The sequence below is a fragment of the Rhyacophila brunnea genome, unplaced genomic scaffold, assembly GCF_057557595.1.
Source record: "Rhyacophila brunnea isolate RB1 unplaced genomic scaffold, BYU_Rbru_1.0 scaffold_7, whole genome shotgun sequence".
Taxonomy (NCBI): Eukaryota; Metazoa; Arthropoda; class Insecta; order Trichoptera; family Rhyacophilidae; genus Rhyacophila; species Rhyacophila brunnea.
The window spans coordinates 30,236,564-30,259,625 of record NW_028233339.1 but is presented as its reverse complement, the minus strand read 5'-3'; the positions used below and the strand labels follow the sequence as shown (position 1 = coordinate 30,259,625).

The following is a 23,062-nucleotide window of genomic DNA, read 5'->3' as shown; positions in this document are numbered from 1 at the left end:
TCGCCTATTCAGTATTCACCATAAGTATGTAAATAATATTGTTTCTACGACACGTGTTTTGACATGATTACTTAGTGTTAGGTATTTGCCAACCCCTTTTCTGATGAAACCAATCCTTATACTTTATTTTTGAAAAACCTCTTATTAGAAAAATGTTGGACTCGCATATTTAACTTTCCGCTTGAGTAGTCCCTTAATTAATTAACTAGTAATTAATTTTTTTCAATATCCAAGTTATTTTGTAATAGTTTTTTTTAATAAGTTTGCGAATCTATCTACGAATTTTTAATTGTCCGACGGCAAAGTATAGGATAGTAAATTTAATTACAGATTTTTTGACCATGTCCGGTTCTAAAAAAGAAAATTCGAAATAGATGCTGGCCACTTGCTCAACTTATTAAGTCCATACTCTGATTCCAAACACAATTTGAAAAAACGATATGTGTATTTTCCAGACTCAGAATTCGAACCTGGAGCCCATGATATTATAAATTGACGCGTAAGCCGGTCGGTCATTTCATACTATTTAATTTTTAATTCAAAATATTAAAAACGTAGGTAACTGTTGTATACAGATACAGTTGTATAGATACATGTTGAGTTTATTATTTTATACATTCGTATTTTGAGTTTTTTTGTTAAATGTGAAAATAAAATTTATATTGATAAATCCCGAAGATCATGTCCAGGAAGATTAGATTGCATAATATTATTATTATGGCAAAATTAATGACTTACCTGTGTTATTAGAGAATCCATTCGTTTTGTGGTTATTATAAAAATCTACCATTGAATGCAAATTAATTGCTGTAGGAAAGATCATTCGACTCATCATAATGACGGAATCTGTATTGTTTTACATTCAAAAAATGCAAACATTGTATCAGTTTACTCATTTTATCTCACGAATTAGTACAGTACTGCTTTTAATTTAATTAATTTTAATGAGATATTGTCATTTAAAAAAAAAACTATGAAAAGAATTGAAAAAAACGGACTATTTGACTTTGGTATGATAAAGTACCCTGCGCGGTGTTTATAAATTAATAATGATAGATGTTCGTCAGTATTGCCATTCTCGGTTTTTATTCCGATTTCAGGCATTCCTCCATAATCAATTAGGGTTGGCGGGTTTTCAAGCTTTTATTGAGAATTAAGTATCAAGCAGGGTTACACGTAAGTTGTACGTATGCAGTTCATCGTGGGACACTTATTCGTGCGCCGCAGTACGTGAAACATGAGTTCGTATAACATTTTATCAAATGACGAGTTCTTCGTTGAACATTTCATCGTCGAATACATTTGTACGTATCTTACAAAATGCAGCGATAGTTTGCAAATAGTACTGTTCTAATTAGATTAACCCTAACCTAACCTAACGTAACCTAACCTAACCTAGTAAAGACATCTCATAAAATTTGAGCATACGTACATATTATAATACTCCACGGTGAAATGTTCAACGAAGAACTCGTCATTTGATTAAATGTTACACGAACTCATGTTTCACGTACTGCGGCGCACCAATAAGTGTTCTGTGGTGAACTGATAACGTAGAAATTTCCGGATACGTCAAGCAGATCTGGCGAAATATTTCAGATTTTACCTGAAAAATTTAAAACTATTTTGCAGTGTCAAACAAACGCTGGATTTAACGTCACATCATGTGTGTTTTGCAAGTTAGATGCATAGTTAAAAACATAATATCTGGCAAGAAAAACGCTAATTTTGATCGTATATCATTGTAGTTGGCAAATGGTGACATAGAGTGACAATAATACAACGGAAATATTTTATTTTTTATTTATTATGCTATGAAACCTCTATATAAAATACAAAAAAAATATCGTTATTACTTGTATTGCTTTAAATGTAATTGTAACAAACCTATATTGAACATACATAATCCTGAATACCACAGCAACATAAATATTGGAATAATATTGATATAGGACTCGCACCCGTACCCACTGGATTCCGGGGACGTGATTTACTAAGTAAACCACCTGACGGCTGTATCATATCTAATCAAGACGAAATTAAGTAATCAGTATGCGTCCAAGAGATAATAATATGTTCAAGTTGATTTTCATCTAGGATTCATACCAGGGTCTTTTTTTCCGGGCCAATTACCATCAAACTGGGACAATTTATTGTCAACCACAATTGACAACCAGATTTTGTGATTTTAAATCGAGTTATTAATAACATGAACTTACAGGTCTCTTCAACAAGACATACAAATGTTGCATTTGTTATTGAGTATAAATACGTACTTTGGTATACATCAGAAGCATAGCCATTAGATAAAATAAAGGTGCCGAGTGTGATCTGAACCCGCATCCAATTAAGCCACCGACACTATACCTAATGAAGACGAAACGAATCAATAACTATACGTCCGAGATGCTATCAAATTTTCTTAATGCCCCACAAAGTACAACGATTGTTTTTCACATTCAGTTAACTGTTTTTCGGTATTATAAACATACACCATTAGTATTAAGGCTATACCTCAATTGAGGCATGGTCTAAAAAGATCGTGGCTAGGCGATGCGCAGATTGTGCAAATGACGGGTGCTGAACGAAATGTAATTTGTTATATAAATCCAACATGCGTCCATTTAATGTTCTGTTTATTGTTCTATTAGTAAAAATAATAATATATTCATTGACATGTTTTCTTTTTTCAAGTAAATGGGTAACGTTTTTTAGTCGTCATTACACGATTTAAGAATTAATACCCCCGTCGCCATCACGAAACAAATTGACGTGGTCACAGCTTGACGTTCGCTCTCCGATTGCCAGCGAGTCCAAAATTTCGTCGCACCTATAGTTAAAAATTATTTGCCGTTTAACTGAAGAACCGTCTTAAGTTAGATAGTTTTGAGAGAAAAAAAACATTCTCGGAGCGGCGCTGATGTCAGTGTAGTCTAGAATAGCAACCGTGACAATAATCATATATGTCTTGCTAAATATGCCTAAAAGAAAACCAATTAACTACGCATGTTCGAGGTTAAATTGCATTACTATATTATATATAGTAGTACAATTTAACCTCGATACCTATAGTATATAATATGACCCTTGGAACGGGCCCTAAAAATCAGGGGATAATAAACCTTTTAATTATTTGTAAATATGTTAATTGATGAATAGTTCTAATTTTTGATATTGACGAGTCATCAATCTTATATTAATGTTATACTTAATATGTTTCATGATCGACAAGGTCTATGCAAGGCCAGAGCAAGGGTTCAAGGAAGTGATTATTTACCGTTTAATTTAACATGTTTAATGATGCGGTTCCGAGATGAATGGCAACGCTTTTTAAATGTCAGATGCGTAGAATATTATACCAAACTATTAAGTAATGAAATATATGCATAAATTTAATCAATTAGGAGTATATACTATCACAATATCAATATAATATTATGTAGACGACGAAACATGACGTCGTTATGATTTATAATAATATTTATTTTTAATACATAATTATTGATCCCTTTTTTAAATTATAAAATAGAACATTTCAATTAAACGGTGTAACAAATTGAAGATTATTTAAGGCTATACCTCAGTTGAGGTACGGTCTAAAAAGATCGTGGGTAGGCGATGCGCGGATTGCAGGCCGCGGGTGCAAATGACGCATGCCAAACGAAATATAATTTGTCATATAAATCTAACATGCATCCATTTAATGTTCTGTTTATTGTTCTATTAGTAAGATTGATAAACAGCAGGATTGAGTCCCACCTGTCGGAAAACTGTCCAATCTCGCAAAGACAATTTGGGTTTAGACCCGGAAAGTCCACCGAGGATGCGATTCGCTTTGTGATCGATTCTGTGGAGAGCTCTGGCAAGGACCTCGTTGCCGGGATTTTTCTCGACATAGCGGGCGCGTTTGATACTGCGTGGTGGCCCTTGGTTCTGGCAAAGCTTAGGCTGAAACAGATCCCCGGGGACCTCTTTGCCTTAGTTCAAAGCTACTTCAGCAATAGGGAGATAACCTACGACTCCGGCCCCAGCCTGATTCACAGGAGGACCACCATGGGGTGTCCCCAGGGCTCCGTCCTGGGACCCCTTCTGTGGAACATTCTGTTTGACGACGTTCTGTCCCTGCCACTGCCTCCGGGCTGCACGCTCGTTGCGTACGCCGACGACTTGCTCCTGCTTGTTGGGGCGACCAGCCGACCGGCACTTGAGCGTGCAGCCACGGACGCCTTGGGCAGAATCCTTAATTGGGGGTTGCTGAACAAGCTGACCTTTGCCCCGAGCAAAACGGAAGCTGTCCTCCTCAGGGGTAGATCTCGGGTCAACATAACTCGACGGCCGCCCACGGTTCGTTTTGGCCAGACCTCAGTGCGTTTCTCCGAAAGGGTTACGTATCTGGGAGTAATTCTTGATGAAAAGCTGTCTTTCGTTCACCACGCCAAGACGGCCGTCTCTAAGGCCAATTCGGCCTATCAGAGAATGGCCCGAATGGCGGGCAGCAATTGGGGACTTAAGCCTAGAGCCCTTAAGGTTGCATACGGCGCAATTTTCATGGGAATTGCCGGTTACGCCTCCAGCATTTGGCATTCTCGAGTAAACTCCTTAACTCTCGTGAGACGCGCACTATTAAGCGGGCAGCGACTTGCGCTGATCTCGCTTACCAAAGCCTACCGCACAACTTCTACTGACGCGCTTGCCGTACTCGCGGGGGTGCTACCCCTCGATCTGCACGTCCAAGTCAGAGGATCGATCACCCTCCTCTTGAGGGGGATCAGCACAATACTCGCCGGTGTCCATCTGACACCACCGCAGAGATCCGAGGACGTTCCTTACAGGAAGACTGTAAGTGACATTGTGTACAAGACCGCATTTGCGGCATGGCAGGCGAGGTGGACCGCCTCCCCCAAGGGGCGGCACACTTACCGTTTTTTTCCAGACGTATTCTGCAGGCACCAAACTAGAAGACTCCAACCTTCGCACTGGATTAGCCAGTTCCTCACCGGCCATGGCAACTTCGCCGCCAGACTCCACGAGTTTGGCTTGATAGTAGATGGGCCGGGTTGTACCTGCGGGCATGACCACCAAGATGTTGAACACATCCTCTGGGATTGCCCGCTTATGGAATTCGAACGAGCGGAGCTGTTTGCCAGGGTCCGTCCTCACACGGGCCCAATTGGTCATGGAGATCTGGTAGCAACCGAGGCCAACTTTGCGGCATTTGAGAAATTTGCAGCGTCGTATGGGGAGCGGGATAGTCCCGACTCTTCTGTAGACTCATCCATTTCAATTCGTGACACTCAGTATGCGGGTACACAAAGCGCTTAACGTCAGCGGACAGCAGAGCCAGTCCAAAAACAAACATTTTCTTTCTTAACTTTCTTCTTTCAGCACTACGGTGCATGGTTGCAGCATCAGTCCCGTGCGGCTCCGTCTCGGGACGGAATGAGCACTTAAAATCACTTCTTTCAGACACGTTTAAAGCGTCATAGAAAGCGGCCGTGCATATCCACGGTTGTGCATATATGACGGGTGGTGGTGGGCACTTTAACGTATGTTCTATTAGTAACAATAATAATATATTCATTGACATGTTTTCTTTTTAAAGTAAATCGGTAACGTTTTTAGTCATCTTTACAAGATTAAAGAATTAATACGCCCGTCGCCATCACGAAACAAATTGACGTATGTCCAGCTCGACGTTCTCTCTCGGAATGCCAGCGAGTAGTGAGCGAGTTCAAAATTTCGTCGCGCCTATAGTTGAAAATTATTTGCCGTTTCACTGATGTATCGCCTTAATATATATTTTTATTATTATAAGTTATCTAGTTTAACAATGGTCAAAGTTAAATTATCGCACGCATTTTTAAAGTTTGAAATAAAAGCTCGTGATAAACAGCGTTCGAAATGAACCAAAGTGCACCGGGGGGCATATCTCCAGTTTATGAAATCCCAATAACTATCGCTCCGTCTCGTGAATAAATTACATATTACATTTAGGAGTAATTGAATTCACTGAATTTATATGCATGTATTTTTAAGTTTAATACTAAACTTGATATTATCACCATTGTTCACCTACGGCGCTGCTAATATTTGCATGTCACAAGTTCAAAGACTGTTATTTCACCCGTCTAAACTAGATCGGTATATAGCAAAAATATCCAACACATATTTTGTATATAATAATATACACTAAATTTGATGGTGCTATAGTACTCCGGTTCGTAAAATTTACCATTTTGAGCGCTGCCAATAAAACATATTATGACTTAGTGCTTTAGAATAAATTGAACTGTTTGATTTTTGATAACCGATAAGTCAAAATAATAATATGGCTAAAATCTTAAAGAAATAGAATACACACAATTTAATAATATGTGTAACTTATAAAACCGGCTAAGATATACTAAAAATATTGACAACTTAATCACATATACCTACCGAGTATTAAAAATGATTCAAATATTTGTTGATAAATAATAATATACCCGATTATCATTGTTTATATGTGTTGCAATAAAGGGTTTATCAGCTAATAAAAATGGACATATTGTTTGAATTTGAAAACACGAAAGAAACTACAGTAAATTTGACACCATTAAGTTACGCTTGACACAAAAACGTCGGTTCGCACTGGTATTGATAATCATGGACTTATTGGTTTTCGAAAATATACGCTTCATTTACATGTTAGAAATAGTTAAATGGTAGGAATAATAAAATACTTAACAATATTAAAAATATTCAATTATTTTTATTTAAATATTTACTTTATAAAGCAATAATTCGAACTATTTACATTTATTCTGCCATCCACGGTTAATTCACTAAGTAATTGGTTTACATTTTTTAACAAGCAAGTAATTATATATTAATTGTATTTATTCCGAATAACTAAAGTTTGCAAAGCGTTTATCTATAAATAGTTGGCAAAAAAATAATTAAGCAGGTACCTACACAATAATACTGTCATCAAATCATTACATCTTGTAGCGGAATTTTATCAATGAATTCATTACGTGCACGTAATAATGCTATGTTACATGTATATTGTATACAATATATCAGTGACGTAAGTGCCTATATGCATGTAATGAATGAACAACCGAAAAAAGTACTAACATGGTCATATTTATAGAAGTTGACGTAGGTATTTACTTTTATCTCAGAAAATTTACTCATTAACATAATAAAAAATAGCTACAAGCGTTATGTTCACATATTATTATTATATATTTTTTTATTAATAATACCTATATACTGATACCTTTAATACTTAAGTGGTTGGTAAACATTTTGAGAATACGGGTTATTATAGAGGGAAAGCACGATTTTGGTTTATTTTTTACTTGATAACGTATTGAGAGTTACAACAAATTATCATTATAAGCACTCTACGACAAAATATTCTCTATAACGCACACGCTATACGAAATTTCCCAACTTTGCTGAGAACTTGAGAAAGTATTTTTTGCTTAGTTGTAGTTTTAGAAGTAGTATTTAAGCTGAAGTGCTGGGCTCTGCGTCTTACGAGAGACAAAGGAATAAAATATCAATCCTCACGTGTCGCTGCTTCTGATGAAATAGTTATATTTTACCCCCAAATACGACTACACTAGATTGTTTTTATCATCTACTTGTAGAGTATCAGTTTTTTAAAGTTTTCTTATCAATGGTTTTTGAAGTTATACTTCTTTTGGCGCATTTGGGAAATCAGATCAGAGTGTATTTTTGGCGTGTGACAAAGTTGCGCGCGCCGATGTAACGCGTTTGGCGTGTGACAGAAGTTGCAACACAATTTATTATTATTATGATTATTCATTCTTATAACTATTATAACATTATACACTGTTAATTTATATTCATAAAATTTTATTTATATTTTAGTGTATATTTATTTTTTATTGTAAAGATTGTGTATCAAGATTTGAGGCTATATTTATATAAGTATTATTTATGAGTAAAATTATATATCAATAAATAAATAAATTTTGTGAATGTTGTGTTGGTAAATAATTCAAACTATGGTATGTTGTAAATTTACAATATTTAGACACTTCATACACGAAAATACATATTTTTACAGTTTAGGATAATATTTGTCGTATACCCCATGTCAATTTATTTATAAGGGGTTTATATTAATTGAAGACAATAATAATTATTATGTTTCATCACAAAAGCCAATATCACGTTTCAGTTAAACCATTAAATAGGCTATGTTTTACTTTTGATTTGTAATAAATTATTATTGTTACCGAAAATAGTTGTACAGTCATCTGTAAATATGGTCGAAATAGCGGTTTGCTAAATTTTTCAAACATAGGTTTTGAGATTTTTTTCTTCCAAAGTTGGTACATTCTGTAATAATATTATTTATTCGCATACATAATATTATTGCTGATGGTATCTATATTGATAAAATACCCTTGAGACCGAAATGAATATAATCATAATAACACGCCAATCAAATTTGATTTTTTATTAATTCATCATGGGCACTTCTGAATCGATTATAACCGCTGTATGGCAAAAATGAGTTTAGGTCCAATACAATAATTATTTGTTTTATTACGCCAAAGAAGTATAACTCCTAACGCGCGTACATAAGTACACACACCGATTTTTTAATTATGTGCTGTTACTAACATTGTGCTAATTGTATTTATCTTTCTTTTCAGATGACGCTGCCGAGAAAAAAAATGCTGTTAAAAACAACCCATCCAGTTCGTTTAAAATATTTAATCATATTGACGTTTTTTATAAATCTACAATCAGTTCTCGGGAGCATTCACTGCCCAATCGGTTTCATTCAAACTCAAAAAGACAAAAATTTAGGAACTAGCTGCTTTCAAATAAAAAACAAAGAGAGGTTTTCCGATAAATACAACAGATGCAATGGTAATTTAGTGACTTTAAATTTCTACGAAGAAACCAATGATCATGCCGAAGTAATGGGTAAAGAGGTATTTTGGACAGATTATGTCAGAGCATACGAAGACGGCCCTTTCATAAACTGGCAATTAGGAAACAAACATATGGGAAAACCAGTGGTGTATGGAGATAACTGGGACGCTGAAAGTTTAACTGCTTCCTATAATATGTGTGCAACTGTAAGCTTAAAAGGTAAAAAATTCCATGCAGTACAATGCAATGAAACTTATTCACGGTTTTGCTACGTAAATACATATGATAATTCTGATCCAATAAAATGGGACTGTCCACCGGGATATATTTCATTTGATTCTCCAGTACCATCGTGTTTGATTTCTCCTTCTGGCAATGATCACACTCTTCGGAATTCGTCAATAAGAGCTAAATGGGATCAAGTAAAACAATTTTGCAATAAAAGCTCTGGACAGATTCTCCATAGAGGATATATCTATACAAATCATCCAGAATTTACGAGTGAAAAGTTTTTAAACTGGGAACTTCCTCTTGGTATAAGAAAAGTGGATAAAGAAGCACTTGAGTGGATTGGGCATGATGGAGTAATGGAAAATGTGTCGGTAGGTAATACAATTCTTAATATTATTATATTGACTTCTTAGGTATAGACATATATAGAGTGACAGACTTAGATGGAATATCAAGAACATCTTCTACATTTGCATAGAATTTCATCAATGTTGAATGGAAAAATATCATGTGTTCTTTTGGAGATAAGTACTTATTTATTAAAATATTTTTTTACATTTAAAAATAAAAAAATCATAATTTAATAGTAGTATGATTTGATCATTGATGTTTCATAAGCAAGCACACAAGTCTCTATTTCTATATAAACCATCTTTCACAAACATATCATGAAAAACATTCATAATACTTTTCGATATTATGTAACGGTATATAATAAATATTTACTTTTAAGTTTATAAAATACAGTAGCGTTTCTCAATCTCTTCACAAAAATACGTATCGCTAAAACCAATATTTAAAAAATCAGCAATATCAGTATATCATACAAATATGAATTCAAGAATAAATAATAAATTCATTTATTGTCAGATAATAAAAAAATCTATTAATTTTTTTTAATGTTTTTATACCAGTAATTCAGCAACGTTTTTTTATATCTACCCTGTCATCCAATTGACGTGTGAAATATTAATTTTATTCACGTGTTGAAGAAGTGACTTTTTGCGTTTATATGAATTGCAATATGTCTGCATTTGCTGTTATTTTGTTGGCATTCAATGTTTTATAAAAAGAAACAAAACAATATAATAGTATGTATTTAATTTCTAATAATATCAGTTATTATTCAATAGTGCAAGGATGATAGAATTAGTAATGATTAACCTAAAATGATATGAAGCATTCAAAGCTTTTCACTATGATTATAAAAGATTTCATATTATAACTTAAATATTATTAAAAATAACCACTACTTTTGAATATAAATTTTATATGCTGTATTATATAGCGCAAATTATCCATGTACCTACCACCAGTGGTATGTGTACCACCAGCTTAGAATCTCTTCATTATTAGATTATGGAAGATTGAATATAGTTTTGCAGACTCTGACGCTATCAAAATATTGTAAACAGTTAAGTTGTGACACTGAAGTTTATGAATTTTTATCACCGTGAATTATCGTATTTTTGTGACCCTTTTCATTTTGTTACAATAGTTATTTTATTTTTATTACAATTATTTTTTTATGATTTTCAGATATTGCGGCCGGAATGGTATTTCATTCCCCCAGTAACTACTCCTTTTACGACGCAGACAACGCATGTCTCATTAGAAAACCAAATTTGGAGAATGCGAGATAGTCAACACGTGTACTACTACGCTATATGTGAATATTTAGTTCAGCTGCCGGTCTTAAATATGGACCTCTCCGTCAAGTAAATCAATAAATTATTTATTCTAATGTGATTTTTTATAATAATTGTAAAATTACATAGAATCAGATTTGGGATATACTATTTTCTATTATGGTACCTATTTATTTTATTCGTTCATCATTGAGACTGCAGCCTATGTGAGTCTTGGCCACATTCATTGAAAGTTTTCACTGCCATCTATCTGCCAAAAGCTCCTTCTAAATTATGTTTTAGCCCAGCGCCATCTTTTGAGTTGGCTTTGGTTAGCCTTAAATATGTTGTCTCTCTTTTTACAAAATTTCTCATCTCAGTGTAGATATAAAGATATAATGTAAGCCAAAAATACACTCTGGTTTGTTTTCCCAAACGTCCCTAAAGAAGTATAACTTCAAAAAAGTGCTAAGCAGGACTCGAACCCACATCAATCGGATTCCAGTCGCCAATATAAACGAAATTGAACACTTCAGTTGCAGTTGCATAGTTATAGGCTATTTTACTCATACTTACGTATAATATAAGTGGCTACATTGGTAAAGCATATTAACCTGTAACCAATTGATGTGGATTCAAGTCTCTCCCGGCACCTACATTGTTTCACGATTTTTAATATTGTCTAGATGCGTTTCTGAGGTGTTTTAAAATTATGTATGCAGTATTTATATTTTAATAAATAATATTTGTTTGGTTAAGTTGTGAACCGATCTTTTTTCTCGCTGGACATCGCTGTAAATTTACCAGTTGATTAGTTCTTTCCTTTCAACCGACAGTGGTCATGGTGTGATAAGGCCTGTCCAATGGAGTCACCCCGGATCGTGAAACCCATACTGTCCGTGTGATACAAAACTTCTTAATATTTTTATTTTAAAGAAATCCTGCTTGGTCTCATCTATTCTGTGATTCAGAATTCTGATCCATATATCAATATGAATGGGCCTGTAAAACTTATTAGTTTTATCCCCATATAATGACTTATTTGCTATGGTTTGATGCAAGGCCGTAACACAAAGCTATAAACTTCGATGATAGTGCTAATTATTGCTCATTCTTCGAATGGAATATGGTATCAAAAATATTTATAAAAAATGATTATTGTTGCATATTGAAATAAATAGTAATTCTTTGAATGAAATATGCAATTTAAAATTATCATTCATTGACAAAAAATGATACCAGTATTGCATTCAAAGATAATCAATAACTAGCACTATCATCTTCATTTCCAATTCAGTGCTATAGCTTAAATATATCCGCCTCAGACTTGATGTTATAATATGAAAATGGTGTGTCATTGTTATATTATATTTATTGCAATAAAGATATCACTTACAATGTAAAAATAATGTTATTAACTTCTATAGAATAATGTTGTTAATTAACTGAAAAATAATAAATTATTTATTTAAGAACAATTAATGAGTATTACCAGGTACATTCATTGAGGGTAGATTAGATCCGTCGGGCTTTCTTTGACGAGTTTTATTTCTTTGTTAAATATTTAGGTGTGATATCATATTTGATTAAAACTACTAGATAAATACATTTTTTTTAATAATATCATTATAACGTTTGATGATAATTTATTATTATTTTATTTTCTAAACACATATATGGGTTAAATGAAGAATGAATAATTAAATTTAACAAACAATAACACATTATAATCTAATATGGCTTGAGGTACATGCACTGAGTTATCATTTAAGTATAAAGAAATTTTATCAAATATTCATAGTTTACAAAATTACTAATCTTAGGAATAAAAAAAAATACTTCACCCATTTTAAATATTACTTAACCGTGAAATTTCTTTTGCAGATATAGGGACAGGCTAATATTAGAAGTTGATCAGCCAAAGATTCACATATCCGACATATTTTGTTTTACTGATTCAAATACATATTATCCTGTAAGAGTTGATGTGTCCGTAGCTGATGAATTTCCAGATAAAACAATATTCAATGTATTTACATTGGGGAATGGTTATTACTGGTGCCTCACGAATAACACGAAGGAGTACACTTTAAAGGAATCCGATAAGCTGCTATTCATTTATCATGGTAACATGAAAGACACGTGTGCAGCAACTGTAATGTTTCACAACGACTTACGACTGGATACGTATGTAAAAGTGATTACAAAAGAAATCGATAATTATAATAGAAATATTGCTGGATCTCAAAGACCAACATCAAAAAGAAAACATGTTTTTCCTCAAAATAAGTATGTTTCTGATAATTATACAGCATTTTTGAGTTCCGATAATGAAGAAAGAATTATCCTAAAGAGGATATACAGTCATAATAAAGCATTGTTTCATATGAACGGAAGTGATTGTCAAGCTATGATGCATATTGCAATGCAATATTTTAATGTTATATCGGTGAAAAATATATGGACTTGCCTAGGATCCGATACAGTGCCCGATACTCATAATATAGGTATGCATAGTTAATTTTTTTTACTTACAACTTATATATTATTCTCTATATTCATTATTGATGTATAATGCGTCGATGATATTATTGAGCTACTTTACAAGCTACAAGCCGGTGAATAATATTACTATCTACTTGTTAACTCACCCAGTGTCATAATCAAACTAGCTAACAAGCAGATTGTAAACAATCTACCGAGAAAAGTTGAAAACCGGGCTACTTTACTCGCTACTTGCTGCGTGTGGACCGATCTGCGTGTGCGCAGTAGAGCGATAGTGGCAAACCTACCGGTAAAAATCGAACTAATCAATACGTCCTGTCAAAATAGTACCAGTAATGATAGTTTCAACTCGCTAGCTTGAGCGAGTGGAAAGTTTTGAACTGATCGTCCGCTTTTAAGCTCGCCGACTAGTAGCTTGTAAAGTAGCTCAATATCATCGACGCTTAGCTTTTGTGCAATTAATGTGGTAACTATTCGACTCAGAAGTACCTACATTAATATCTGAAAATATTTCAGAAAAATAAATGATATTATTATGAAAAACAAAAAAACTATTTAACGTAATTTATAAACATTCAAATTGATGGAACAGGTTGTTATACATAGTAACGGTTACAAGAAAAAACTATTATTTTTTTTTTATCTCAGCCATTCCGTTGCTAAAGTAATTAAGATTATGTATTTTAACTAATTTTTATATGACTGAGTCGTACAAATAAACGGTCACATAAAATTTGTTGGAGTATAATATTATTCTGTACGAACTAGTCTATGCTGATTGTTTGGTAATTTTGGCGACTTCTAAAAATGCGTACAATTTATTTACATAATCAAATAGGTATATTATTATAATTGTTATTCAATACACGATCCCAATTACCTGCATGAATGAAGTAGCTATAACGTATTCCGGATCAAAATTGTTCCATCGTAGGAATAGGGCTAATGAGTCACTAATAGCAAGGGTTGTGAGAAGTAGACACTTTTCGTAATGTTTCTCTCTTCTTGGTCGTTAGACTTTCCATCCTTCTCGATCTTCCGCTTCTCTCAGGGCAGAATGGATGGTGCCCCCAGTCAGCTCTTTCACTTGGTCGCTCCATCGCGCAGACGCTCTTCCTCTGCTTCGCCTTCCCTGGATGCTCCACCAAAACTACCAGTCTCTCCAGGTTGTCTGATCCGCGCCTGACAATATGTCAAAAAAACTGCAGAATTCTTCTCAGACATATCGTCGAGAGTCGTTCCTTTATCTTCAGTTTCTGGATGATTGACTAGTTCGTCCTGTGCTCCGTCCAAGAAATGCGAAGCATTCGGCGCCAACAGGGTCCACGACTCGATTCCGTATAGAAATATCGAGAACACTAATGTTTGCATAAGCATCATTTTTGTGTCAATCGAAATTCTCCGATCCTTCCATATAGTGGTAAGGCGTGTCATCGCATTTTTTGCAATCTGTGTGCGCCTTCTTATTATTTCTTATGTTTATTATACTAAAAAAATATATTGTTTATTTTGTGTTAATATAATTTCAATTCTTCCGAGAGTAATCTATACCAGTGGTTTCCAAACTTTATGTTACTACGCCTCCCTTTTAAAAATATCTAATCTTGGCGCCTCCCCTCCTTTATTTCTTTAAATAATAAAGACACATTTTTAAATAGTCAACAATGTACTTAAATACAAAAAATAAAAAAAAATATTTATAAAAATAAACAGATTTTTACTACTTATATTATATTCATTTTTAAATAAATTTGTGTTTAATGCGACGAATGTGCTTGTTTATCAGCACAATCAATTTTAATAGTAGTCAATTCAAAATCATCATCGTTCATTGACAAATGGATTCTATCATAGGCCCCACATCCTGAAGCGGGCCCCCAGACCAGGATCTTTCAACCACATATTTAACATATTTATTAGATTGGAAATAAAGCAGCGCCGCAGGCGACTATTTTTACTATTAATAAAATAATGTGGAAAGTGCATTAAAAAACTTACCAAGAACTCAGGAAAGAGATTTTTGTTGTAGAAATCATTTAAAAGTGGAGACATGGCGATTTTTTTTTTTTTTGTAATTTTGATTTCTAAAGCTCCAATTTTTTATGAATGCCTTCAGTTTGTTTTGTTTAAATCAGTGAATGCATTAGCGGTCCTTGCATTGATTTATTAACTCAGTTTTTTTTTTAAATTTCAACCAAATAGACAAGTTTAACAACAAAATTATCGTTCCTAAACAAATTTGCCTCAAATATCAACATTATGATTTGACCCTTTCATTTCATTTTTCCGCGAGATAGCCAGCACGCTTCAAAATAGTATATAAGTGAGGTATTATAAATTTAGTCTTCATATTTTCAGACAGGGTTGCAAACAACCTTTTATATGACTATTTTTTGTGTAGTTTATAACTAACTAGCGGCCGTTTTATAAACTATGCACTTGCAAACTTGTGGCTACATTAATTGTATTAAACTTTTTGCACCTCCCTTTGCAACACTCCGTGCCTCCCTAGGGAGGAGCGCCTCCAGTTTGGAAATCACTGATCTATACTATAATTTCTAAAATATATTTGGATGTTTCTTTGTACTGTCCTTCGGTTTTTCTTTATATACCTAAATCCACACGCGCAGTCGGATTTCGAAAATTTGGAGTGTAGACGGAGGCCGACGAGCCGGAGTGCGTGGTTGGGGTTTCGAATTTCAGTATATATCTATATATATATATATAAATGAATGTCTGTCTGTCTGTCCCGTGTGCGTTCCTATACCATTCATCCGATTGCGATGGAATTTTCGTCAATTATTGTGCGCATACTCGCAAAGGGTTCTAAATTAGAAAAAACATCTTCTTCTTCTTTTTTACTCTATCTTCTTCTATTCGTATGCGTTTCTATACCATTCATTCGATTGCAATGAAACTTTGGTAAGTTGTGCTCACGCCCGTGAAGGTTTCTGAATTAGTACAACCACCTTCTTCTTCTTCTATTCGTATGCGTTCCTATACCATTCATTCGATTGCGAGGAAACTTTGGTCAGTTGTTGTGGATGCACCCGCAAAAGTTTCTGATTTGGTACAACCATCTTCTGCTTCTTCTATTTGTATGCATTCCTATACCATTCATCCGATTGCAATGAAACTTTTGTCAGTTGTTGTGCGCACACCCGCAAAGATTTCTAAATTAGTACAACCATCTTCTTCTCCTTCTATTCTATTTTCTTCTATACATATACATTCTTATACCATTCATCCAATTGCAATGTAACTTTGGTGAGTTGTTGTGCGCACGTCCGCAAAGGTATACATATTAAAAAAAACATCGATTTTTATAAAAATATAAATGTGTATAACTTGAAATCATTTTTATTTATACTTTTTAATGATGTTTTTGAAATATATATAAAAAATATTATAAGTAACTATGAAATTAGTCAACAATCTTTTATTATTATTGAAGAATATATTTGGGTATTTGTATGTAACGTCCTGGCATCGGTTTTTCTTTATACAAATCCACACGCACAGTCGGACTTCAACAAAATATAGAGGATAGACGGAGGCCGACAAGCCAAAGTGCGTGGTTCATTGAACCCCGGGGACAGTTCTACAGTTTTTGCGGAAAAAGGCCGCCGCGTACAGGTCCTTGAAACACTGAAGTTAATGCTGCAACCTCCATTTTTTATTGAAAATGTCTAGAATGTGCACATTTAAAAATATTGGTGTTTATTACAGCTCGATCGGAGGTCAAATGGAAAAGTTAGATGCAAATAATTGTATTATTAGAATCGCTAATCGGTAGGGAGCCAACCGAGTCGGCGCGGCGCGAGCGACGCAGTGCCACCAAATTTTATAATGAATCTAATTCAAAAAGGCTCAGCGAGACTCACCCTATGTGTACTTATCTGCTCTGACAGATTTCATATAGATAATCTGATGTTTTGACGTAAACATTTCCATCGCGTTTCCGTGTTTTCTAAATTCAATCAAATTCAATATTAACGCTTTCGCTGCTGAATAGATAATGAGATTTTAATTGCCCCCTTTAAAATTCACGTTAATTACATCGATCGGCCGCCTGGTCATTACGCACCGTGTGCGTCTTCCGCTTCCAAAGTATTAAACCATTCCACTCTTGGGAAGCGCCAGGTAATACTGATAGTGTAACATAAGTTAACATATTATTATGTTTAAAAAAAAAATTAACTCACTTAGTTTTTATCGACGAATTAAGCAGTTCTATGAGCACGCTGTTAATTGTCGTTTGCATGTGTTTCTGCCAGTCGATGAATATAAATATTTTGGTGACGGAGGGCAAAGTAGATTCCTGTATGAATTGTTGATTCTTATAGCCAATTTTTGTTACAACAATACGATAGAGGTCAACTAACAAAATATTTATTTTTAGCCCATTTATGATCATTGCTCACACTTGCCTCATGTTCACACTTACCAGCCTTTACCTTAATAGATATTTTTAGATTAATTTAATAGTTGTGCATCATAATTATCCATTAGGTGATTCAATCCCTTCGGAGGATGGTTGCTTCATTTACACATGCTCAGGAGATTTTAATGGTGGCGCCAAATGGGAAGAAATATCAGACTTTGTGGATAGACCTGGATACTGCTTTAAAAATAAAACTACGACTACTACGACAGATGCAACAGAAACTACTACAATAACAACTACAACAACAGAAATTCCTGCTATAACAACAGTTGTAAGTATTTTGTTAAACAAATTAAATCATAGAAAATTAAATATTCTTGCCAATGAAGTATACTAAGATTACGAATAAATTAACTATTGAGTATCACAGTTTAGTTGTGATGTATTAAATGTAAATATTATCATTATTTAATGTATTATTGATATTTTTGTGTATTGTAAGTAAGTAAATTCTAGGTAAATTATACAATTAATCCCTTGAAAAAATCCCTTGGACAAAATTCCCCTGTTTCAAAAACCCACCGGACAACAACCTACCGCATTAAAAATAAAAATTCATCAAATACAATTTCCTTGATGCAGATAAAAAATATTGTATTTACAGTTTTATTAGACGAAATACTGAAATGTATCTTAAAAAATAATATATGACACAGAAAAAGACATCTAATATACCTACATGTTTTAAAGATAGAGAGAGACAGAGAGGGGAAAATTAATCACCAAAATACTGAAATCTTCAACAAAAGTGTACTTAGCTTAATATTTTTATTTAAAAATTTACTCGGTTAGAATATTAAATTTATGAGGCCAGATCCAAAAGTTCACCAATGCTACAGAAACGCGTACTTAGCGGATTTCATGAACATCAAAATTTTTCTCATTCCTACCTACTTAATGATAATTACTTTAATGATAATTAATTTAAATAATTAATCTATCGACATTTTAAATATAAGGAGGGGGTTAATCATCTGGGGTTTGTATATGAAGCGTATTATGTATGTGGGGGGCTTTTGTTCAGGGTGCTAGTGACGGGGAATTAATGTTTATTTTTTGTAAATTATTGTTCCGTTACCATATTAAGTTGTGCAGTACTTATGTCAAAAAAATATTATGTAAAATCATCAATAGCCTGATGATGTACGTATATCTCCGCTACACGGAAGTACATTGGAACATTTATATATCTGAGAGCGATTTAACATATCACATATCCCATTAACATGACACATATCCACAATCCAATGTACTTCCATGTAGCGGAGGTACTTAGCATTTATATTATTATATTATATTTATATTAACCAAATATTTTTCAAAATTGCTTTTTTTACCCTGTCTCTCAAAAGGTTAGCGACCACTGATGTATATAGTGTTTGTTACTTTTTAAAATTAAATTAAACCCTAAATCCAAGTCATATTAGATAAAAGTCAAAAAATATTCATTTATTTATTAAGCCATTAAATTTTAGATATTTTATAAATAGAAGAATATTTTTATCGTCAATTTGTTTAGTCTAGTAATCACTTATTAACGTATATTTGTTTTACTAAGGTTAAAACAATAAATTAATAATTTAAGAAATGCATATAAGTAGTAAAATAAAATATTTGTCGGCAGTTGGATTTGAACCCACGCCAACAGAACTTCAATTCATTTTTTATACAATTACTGCAGCCTTAGACCGCTAGACCACAGTGTTTGTCGCGATGTTGTGATTGTAATAAAATGAGTATCACGGTAACATTTTGAGTTACACTCAAATTTAGTACACGGAATTTTATTTTAATGTCACGGCGAGCGGTAAAACATACTATGCATGTTAAAAGATACCGACAATACAGTGTTGTCGTATTATTTATTACATAGTTTTCAGTGATTAAAGATGAATAAAATACTTAAATGTTTTTTTTTTAGAATTATTAATAACCATGTCCTTGCTCTTTCATACAAGGTGGTTGTTAGTAATTTTCAAACAATCACAATGAACAATCACAAACACCCAGGCTTTGAGAAAAACACATAAATATTGTGTCCTGACCGGAAATCGAGCCCAGAACTTTCTGGTGGAAGGCAAGCGCCTTAAGCACTGCACCACGAGAGCCGTCTACTTTAATATGTTTCATTTAATGATATTATCTTAAATGAATTGTTTGTATGTCATTTGGTAATTTTATTTCTTGTAGAGTCCAGAAGATCAAGTATTAGGAGTACTAAACAATCTTCAAGAAATCCTGAATAACACGGTTGAAACCACCCATTTGGTTTCAGCAGCCAATCAGATAGACGGGATACTATCACTGCCTGATACCGTCATTATTCCTCCAAGTATTCTTCAGATCTTGGATGACATAGTTGACAAGTTGAAATTTCCAAAGAACAAGTCTCACGTGAAGATCGTTGCACCCAACATGGCGGTCGTGGTTACTAAAACGAAAGGAGATGATGCTGTGACAGGGATCAAGGTGGGGATGATTGGTCAAGGGTCATTGACTGAAGATTCTCTGCAATTACTTAGTAAAGGTAAACAAAATGGTTTTTTAAGGATTACATGTAGGGTAGTTTTACAAACACCCATTAAACTACTCAATACATCTTATACTGTAGAGTTACGAGGTACTTTTTCTGCATGACATAATATGTCTCATGAATAAAAAAATAAAATATGATTCTTTAGAAAAATAGATATGTGTAGGATGTGAATTTAAGTAAAATATTTATTCGATTAAAAAAAAAACAACAACAAACGAACTATCAAAGACAATGTAAGAGCTATAGTCAGATGTTTTTTTTTATACTCACTTTACCGCTGCAATAGATAACTATTTTCTTTCACAAATTATATTGTTGAGACAATGTTAATTTAAATATGACAGCAATATTTTTTACTTTGCGAAAATAATGGTATACTGACTGAGTCGGAGCAAGATTTCCAATGTGGTAACACGTATTCCTGTAACAATATATTGTGTTTACGATTTTTTTTTAAATTTAACTCTACCCGCTTACTAAGAGGTTTTATAACTGAATTTTTTTTCGAGAAATGGATGTTCTAAAAAAAATAAATCTTATTTTAGTTACTTCGTCAAGGCCAAAAAAATACCAATATGTATAGCCAATTAAACTTGCATAACTTAATAGTTTATTCTTTAATTAAACAAGTCAAGTTTCTGGATGTTTTATTTTTTGTTCGTTTTTATTCAATCTGAGCAATTAGATAGGATGCACATAGCTTAGTTGGCAGAGCACGTGGGCGCGTATTAGAATTTCGCTGGGCGTCGTATTTTTTCAAAAAAAAAAATAGTTATATATTTCTTTGAGGTGTTTTAAAATTGTGTATGTTAAATAAAATAGCATGTGATTATAGACATCTTGCGTATTGCATCTATGTTTTTAGAATGATCAATATCTTTATGTCATAATATTAATTATTATTATAATATGTAATAATATAAGAATATTTTTTTCAGATGATACGAATACAAACGAATCGACTAGTGAGATAATCGTCAGAATACCTCCGAATATATCAAGTAATAGATCAAGACTATCATTTACAGTATTTAGAAATGACCGAGCTTTCAAACAAAATGAGACACAGAAACTGAGTCGAGTTAATACTAGAATTCTCAGTATAACATTGTCAGATCACAGCAAATTTCCACTATCAAATGGTCAGTTTGTTGACATTTATTTAAGGCCGTACAATGGTTTTGGGTCTCCAATAGATGGCGTAAAAGCATGCTCTTATTGGAATTTTGATCATAAAAATTGGTCAACGGATGGTTGTAGGCTTTTCCCAGCACAAAACAGAGACGAACTTGATCTTTGTCGATGCTATCACTTGACACATTTCGCTCAGATAATCTCAAGTCACGAATATAAATTCAGCGATTCGAACGAGTTCTTTTTAACTGCGATATCATACGGTGGATGTATATTATCCCTCTTTGGTCTAATAATTATAGGATTAACAGGCTTTTTATTTAATACATGGAGAAGAGAATTTACAAACAAAGTATGGCTACATTTATCAGCTGCTGTTTCGATTATGATAATTGCATTTTTGATTATATCGACAATTGAATTTAAAAATCACAGTATTGCAATATGTGTGGCTGCTGGTGTTGTGTTGCACTATTCAGTTTTATCATCGTTTTGTTGGATGTTAATATCAGCTATTTTATCATATAAAAGACTTGTCACCGTATTTGCTACAAATACATCACACAGACTTTTAAAGGCATGCGCTTTTGGTTGGATAGTTCCAATTATTCCGATTGGATTATTATTTGCATTTGATCCAGATAATTATTCAGAAAATTTTAAAATGGGATTTTTGCATAAAGAATTTTGTTATCCCAGTGATTTAGGATTTTGGTTGTCAGTCTTCTTACCAATCGCATTAATAGTTGGAGCAAATACAGCATTATTTCTTACAATAATATATTCAGTATTTATCAGTTCAAGGATTAAACGTCATGGAGAAACAAATCAACTCTTCAGAAGCTTAACTGTGAGCTTTTTATTGTTTTTCCTTTTCGGTATAACTTGGTTGTTTGGGCTATTTTCTAATTATATTTTAATGGCGTATTTGTTCTGCATAACAGCAACTATGCAGGGACTAGTATTGTTTTTCTTTTTTGTCATTGGCAATCAACGAACTCGAGATTTATGGTGTATATACTTTAGATGCAAGGAAAAGAGAAAGGTTCCAGTTACAAGCATGATGTCCCGATCAATTAATAGTAGAGGCCAAAACGGTGCAAGTATACAAAGAAAATTTGAAGATGGTATTACAACAAAACCTCGATCGCTGAGTGGCAATATTGACAACTCAAGATTTTCTTAATAATTATTACAGCATTGCACAATCCATAAAGCGGTCACCGCGGAATAAACCAAAAAATGTTGTGTTATTATTAATAGAATCTTTTGTTCAACTAAATCATTAAATATAATTTTTAAAGTGTACACCAAAATTTATAATATTATTTTGCTTATTGGTGTGTATAATAAAATTTGCCAAAGTATTAGAAAATTTAGACCATTATTATTAGACCATTTAAGCTATGTTTTAATCTGATTATATAGTTTATATTTATATTAGAAAATATCGCATTAAATTGTATAAAACACAACTATAATAAGGTTATTTTATTAGACTATATTTTTGATAGGGTTACTTAAGTTAATTTATAACAGTTCTTTATAAAATTTTCATTAATGATTTGCTATGAAATAAATTGTTAAATGTATTTTATCATTGTGATAATACTAGGTAATATGATTTGCTTAAATTTATCAAATTACTTATATACAGTATTTTTTATACAAATAATA

At 33.2% G+C, this 23,062-nt stretch overlaps 1 protein-coding gene across 1 annotated transcript; it reads left to right on the top strand.

The window, feature by feature from the left end:
• Window positions 1-9,469: 9,469 nt before the first annotated feature.
• LOC147064703 (adhesion G protein-coupled receptor G2-like) lies at window positions 9,470-22,688 on the top strand. The gene is made up of 6 exons (XM_085957680.1): window positions 9,470-9,506; window positions 10,675-10,853; window positions 12,648-13,270; window positions 17,781-17,986; window positions 19,906-20,242; window positions 21,190-22,688. The coding sequence occupies exons 1-6, from the start codon at window positions 9,492-9,494 to the stop codon at window positions 22,569-22,571; spliced, it is 2,742 nt and encodes a 913-aa protein (XP_085813806.1). The 5' UTR covers window positions 9,470-9,491; the 3' UTR covers window positions 22,572-22,688.
• Window positions 22,689-23,062: the final 374 nt, after the last annotated feature.